The sequence below is a fragment of the Fukomys damarensis genome, unplaced genomic scaffold (assembly GCF_012274545.1).
Source record: "Fukomys damarensis isolate Sample0158 unplaced genomic scaffold, DMR_v1.0_HiC HiC_scaffold_23, whole genome shotgun sequence".
In the NCBI taxonomy this organism is placed as follows: domain Eukaryota; kingdom Metazoa; phylum Chordata; class Mammalia; order Rodentia; family Bathyergidae; genus Fukomys; species Fukomys damarensis.
The window spans coordinates 65,099,508-65,104,949 of record NW_022900935.1 but is presented as its reverse complement, the minus strand read 5'-3'; the positions used below and the strand labels follow the sequence as shown (position 1 = coordinate 65,104,949).

The window sequence follows — 5,442 nt, the reverse complement described above, 5'->3', positions numbered from 1 at the left end:
CTGGCCTTGGCTGATGCACCCGCCTCCCGAGTGACCCGTGGCCTTGACCGAGCCGCAGCCCAACTCCCGCCTCAGCAGCTCCTCCATGTTCCCGCCGCGAGCCGGGGGCCGCGTCAAGCCGGGCGGAAAAGACAGCCGCTGCGACACCGCCTGGCGGAAGCGAGAGGGCGCGGAGCGCAAGTGGCCGGAGGGAAGGGGCGGGACGAACTGGAAGATCAGCTCGACGATTGGGTAAGAGCACAGGGGCGGGGAAGACGAGGTACCGCTCGGGGATTGGTTAATCAGAGGGAAGGGGCTGGGCGAGGGTGCAGACCGCGGGAAGATTGAGCGAGGTAGCGATAAATCGGGGACAGGCGCGGAGATTGAGTGAGAGGATGGTGTGTGCGGAATCAGGAGTGGGGATTGGGTGACGCGGGGCGGGTCCGGGTGGGCGGTCCCCTCCTACACTCAGGGCGACTCGGGTGCAGTCCTGGACCCGGACGTCTGTGAGGGTGCTGGCCGGTCCCGCCCCGCTGGCCGTCGCACTCCCACGCTCTACCTGCAGCTGGTCCCGGCTTGGCGACGACGTGGCCTGCGCCCCGCTCCCGGGGACGCCTAGGGACGCTTCCCCATCCTGAAAGTCCGCAAGCCCCGCGAGGGCTCTTTTGGGTTTGGGGTTTCATTTTGCCCGTGATTATCTGGATTAGTGTTTGTGTCCTTACCTGACCTCATCCTTTTACTTCCTAAGACCAGCAGATAAGAGAGATCTGTTTTAAGGAGGTGAAAGTGCAAGTTCAAAGTCTGCAGGGTGAGCTGGCCTGCTGGGGACCTGAGGAAGAGCTGAGCCTGCTTGCGGAATTCCTTCTGGGTCAGAGCCCCCAGCCCTGCTCCCGCTGCCCCCCAGCCTTGGCGCCTCCCCAAGCTGTCTCCTGTCCCCGGTCCCTCGCCACCTGGCCGAAGGGAAACGTGCTGTACTGGGGACACAGGAGGTTTCTGGTGTACTGACTTTGTATTTCTTGACCTGAAAAGGTGACATAACTGAAGTGTTCATAATTTTTTTTAGTCAAAGACAAACTGGATTTATTTTTGGATATATAAGAACCAAGAAGTTACCACTGTAATACCCTTAATAGAAAAGAGATCTACAATAATAATATAGGCACAATGACAAACCAAATATTAATGAATGGTAAATACTAACTACAATAATTACACCACCATTAACAATAAAAAAATTCAACAATAATAGTGTAGTCAGCTACTTATAAAAGATTAGTAAGTCGGGCATGGTGGCACCTGCCTGTAATCCCAGCACTAAGGAGGCTGAGGCAGGAGGATCACTGTAAATTCGAGACCAGCATGGGCTACATAGTGAGTTGCAGGTCAGTCTCAACTACACAGTGAGACCTTGCCTCAAAAAAAAAAATAAATAAATAAACCTTAATACTAATAAAAATGGAAGGGGTGGGGAAGAGGAAAATGAAACGAGTAAAAATTTGAAAAACGAGGAAGATGGATGTGATTAGGGAGTAAAAGAAAATAAATAAAATTAGATTAAAAAAACAGAAAAGAACAAATAAATACAAGAATAAAGAAAGAAAAATAGAAGAATGAAACCCTTCCAAAAAAAGCAAAGGCAAAGAAAAAGGAGTCTAAAAAAATGTCCTGTGTCTGAATCAGTGGTTTCTTTCCAGGGCCAGCAGTGCTGGAATCGGCCAGATATGGGAAGACTAGTGAGTCGCTTCTAAATCCTATTTTGTTTCTACATTCACATTTTTGTGTGTGAATGCTGAGTTCTGTGCTGCCTGTCACCTGAGTGTAGTTATCAAAAGTCCCGGCCTAGTGCTGTCTTTCCTCTAGCTGCTCCCATCCCTCCACACCTCCCAAAGCACTGTCTTCGCTGCCCAGTTTTACAGACCGCGCCCCCCCCCAGCCCTTCTGTTCGTACACCCGAGGCTGTGGCAACTGTCCACACTGAGGGTCATCTCTGATCCGCTGGTGGGTGGGGAAACCAGAGCTCCGTGCCGAATGTGTGAAGATAGTAGATGCAGGACGGAGGCTCAAGCAGTCTGCGGGACTCGCTGCCAGTACCTTCAGACCCAGCCCCTCTGAAAGCCACACTGCGTTGGCCTGGCTTTTCACCACGTAAGGCAGGGCTTCCGTGTCCTTCCCAGCCTGAGCCCCTGTAACTATTTCTTGTGGCCAGGTGGCCCAGAAGCCCTGAAGGGTAGTTGTTCTGTGACTTCTGATTCCTGGAATAGCTCAGTCTTGGACAGTTAACTGCTTCCCAAAATGGCATCACTTTTTTTTTTTTGAGACAGGGTCCGACTACTTAGTTCATGCTGGCCTTGAACTCACTGTCTAGACCAAGCTGGCCTCCAACTCAAGGCGATTCTACTGCTGGGACTATGTAGTTGAGACTGACCTGGAACTCATTATGTAGCCCAGGCTGGTCTCAAACTCACAGAGATCCTCCTGCCTAAGCCTCCCAAGTGCTGGGATTACAGGAGTGCGCCACCATACCCGGCTTGCTATTGTCTTATTTCCCAGAGATTTATTTCTTTTTCCTTCACTAAATTATTGTTTTCCACCAGGTATGTCAATGCCAGGTCCCAGAGAAGCTTTTTTTTTTTTTTTTTTTTTTTTTTTGGTACCAAGGATTGAACTCCAGCCCTTGTGCTTGCAAGGCAGGCAGCAGAACCACAGAGCCAAATCTCCGGCCCTGAAAAAGTATATTTTGCTGCTGGTTTTCACTCTACCATTTTAAATTTTCCTATAATTTCTTATCAAATACTACATTTGTGTTTTTGTGTTCTTTTCCATATGTGTATTGCAGTTCACCATTTAAAAAAACATAAATATCTACAAATACTCATAGACAAATACTGTAGAGAATGAGAATTAGTGTATATTTCAAAGGCCACAGAGGGAGTGAATCTTGCACTCTGTCCAAATGGAGGCCAATGCTTCAGCTCCTGGTACCTACAATGCTCCTCCACTTAGATCAGGGCCTTGTTGCAGTCTGTGCTCTTCCCTGGACATCTTCACTCTGCGCCATGAATGCCATGTTTTCGTTACAGTTATGTCACCATTGTATTTTTTTAAGAAAGTGTTTCCAAGAGTGAATTTTAAGCACATGACTGTGATCCAGCACTCTGGGAGGCTGTGGGAGGATAAGTTATACCCAGCCTGGGCAAGTCAGCAACTTAAGACCCAGACTCAAAAGAAAATAATGAAGGTTTGGGATGTAGCTCAGTGTGAAGGCCTGGGTTCAATCCCCAGTACCAAAAATAAATAAAATAAAGCAAAATTGTGAATTTTATCTAGCCAATTTAACTCCTGATCAATTTCCTTTTTGTTCAAATGGTTAATAAATGATTTTTTCAATTTTCACTTGAATAAAATTATTTTTATCCTACATTTCACCTTTTAGTCCATTTCCCTCCCACACATGAAATTTCCTACCTATTCAAGTGCCATCACAAGTGCCACGACCACTCCAGTGGAGTCTGCGTGACAATGCCGGTCACCTGGCAGAAACCAGACCCGAGGTATCGTCCCCACGGGGTTAAGCCTCCTGGAAGTCCTTGGCACACACCGCATGCAAAGTCAGCCATGAAGAGAATAGCTGGCCTCTCTGCCTGCAGTTTGGGGACATTGGGTTCATCTATAATTCTGTTCTATTTTGTCTTTATTACTATTTGTTCATTATCTGTAGCATTGTATTCTGGGCCCAGGAAAGGTTAGGAACAATTAGATGTTCCTAGAGATGGAGAGGTGTTGGGGCACAAGAGGACGGGCGGCCAAAGTGCTGACCCTGAGCCCCGGACTGTGAAGTCCTGAGGGTGATCCTGAAGGTGACATGCTGAAGCCAGTCCTTTGTTTTACAAACTTCCCCTTCTGACTGCGTATAGGTGTGGTCTTACCTTGACTTAATGGTCTTAGCTTTTGTGATGGTATATAGGTGTGGTCTTACCTTGACCTTGTGGTCTTAGTTTTTACAGTACTATTGTCTATCTTTCTCATGCCTGCCTGTGACTGGAATCACTCTTGAGGTGTGCCCTTGAAACTAGTATATAAACACCTAGAGTTAGAAATAAAATTGCAGCAGCATTTGCAAACTTCACCACCTCAGTGTTGAGTGCTTTTGTCTGACTGTCATCGCTGAACCTGCTCCCACCTTTCAGAGAACCTGTATCTCCTCGTGAAATCCCGTGTTTGCTGCCCTACGGTCGGTAGCACACAAGAGGTCTCTTGAAGCTATTACGTTCCTTGAGTCAGGCACCTACGTTTCATCATGTGCTTTTTAGTCAGTATCAAGTACCTGTGTGCAGTGGGTAGGGTGGCATATACCCTAGTCCCAGCACTTGGGAAGCTGAAGCAGGATGACCACACACTTGAGGCCACCAGGCTATGTAGTGAGTTCAAGGCTGGCCTAGACTATATAGTCAGACCCTGTTTCAAACCAAAAACCAAATGCATTATTTATCAGATAATGTATGTGTTCACTCTATTAGTTCATCCTTGAGCAAGTGCCTCACGGCTGTTCTGTGGTGGATGTGATCCGGGAATCACTCACCTAACACTTCTACACATTTCTGAGAGCCCAGCACAGGTCCCCACCATCCAGGCCTTCATCAACTCCACGCTGTCTTCCAGCTGCCTGTACCTCCTCTCAGATTCTCGGCCTCTCCTGCTTCTTCCTCCTCTGCTGATGGGGCTCTTTCCCCCGGTGCTCCGCTCAATGTCTCCTGTCATCCATTCCCCCCAATCTCCCTGGTCCATGCCTTGTCTTGTGCGTGGCACAGGTGCACAGACCTCACCACCCTTATGTCTCTGCTTTGAAGGTGCAGACCACGGAGTGAAACTGTGAGCCCAAACAAACCTTCCTTAAATTGTAGGGGTCAGGTGTTTGGTAACAGTGACAGCCATACTGCTAATAGTACAGCTGAATTAATTCCTGCCTGCTGGCGGCTTTCCTCCACATGCCACCTGTGCTGCCCATCCACTTCCTGCAAGGAACTAGTCCTACTCAAGAAATTCTCTGGGGAAACTGAGGCCCAAGAAGGGTGGCTGCTGCCCAGGAGACCCAGTGAAGTCAGGACTTCACCCCAGCCAAATTTCTCACTCCCTCTGACCTCCAGCTCTGCAAAACAGCTCCCAGCACTCACCAGGTGGGTGTGTGGATTAAAGACACTAACCCAACATTTCCAAGATGGTGGACACCGCAAGAGTCCAGTTAACTGAAGTAACAGCCTGCAGCAGCTCTCCTGTCCTGAGGAGGCTCTGTCAGGGGGCTGGGAGCCAGCACTTCCCACCTACCTGCTGGCTTCCCTGCCATCCTAAGTGAAGGAGTGGACGAGGGACAAGAGCAGTGAGTGCTCTGGCTGGATGGGGCCACCCTCAGGCCTCCTAGAGCCTCTCAGTTTCCCCCATCTCTTTCTGTGTCCTTACGGAAAATCA

At 48.9% G+C, this 5,442-nt stretch overlaps 1 protein-coding gene across 1 annotated transcript in view; it reads right to left on the bottom strand.

Moving 5' to 3' along the window:
- Fn3krp (fructosamine 3 kinase related protein) overlaps nt 1-185 on the bottom strand; it is an 8,764-nt gene extending 8,579 nt beyond the window's left edge. Inside the window, exon 1 of the mRNA XM_010618695.3 lies at nt 1-185. This exon is cut by the window's left edge and continues 51 nt beyond it. Coding sequence (XP_010616997.1) covers nt 1-87 — 87 coding nt within the window. The 5' untranslated portion in view covers nt 88-185.
- Between the last annotated feature and the right edge of the window lie 5,257 nt (nt 186-5,442).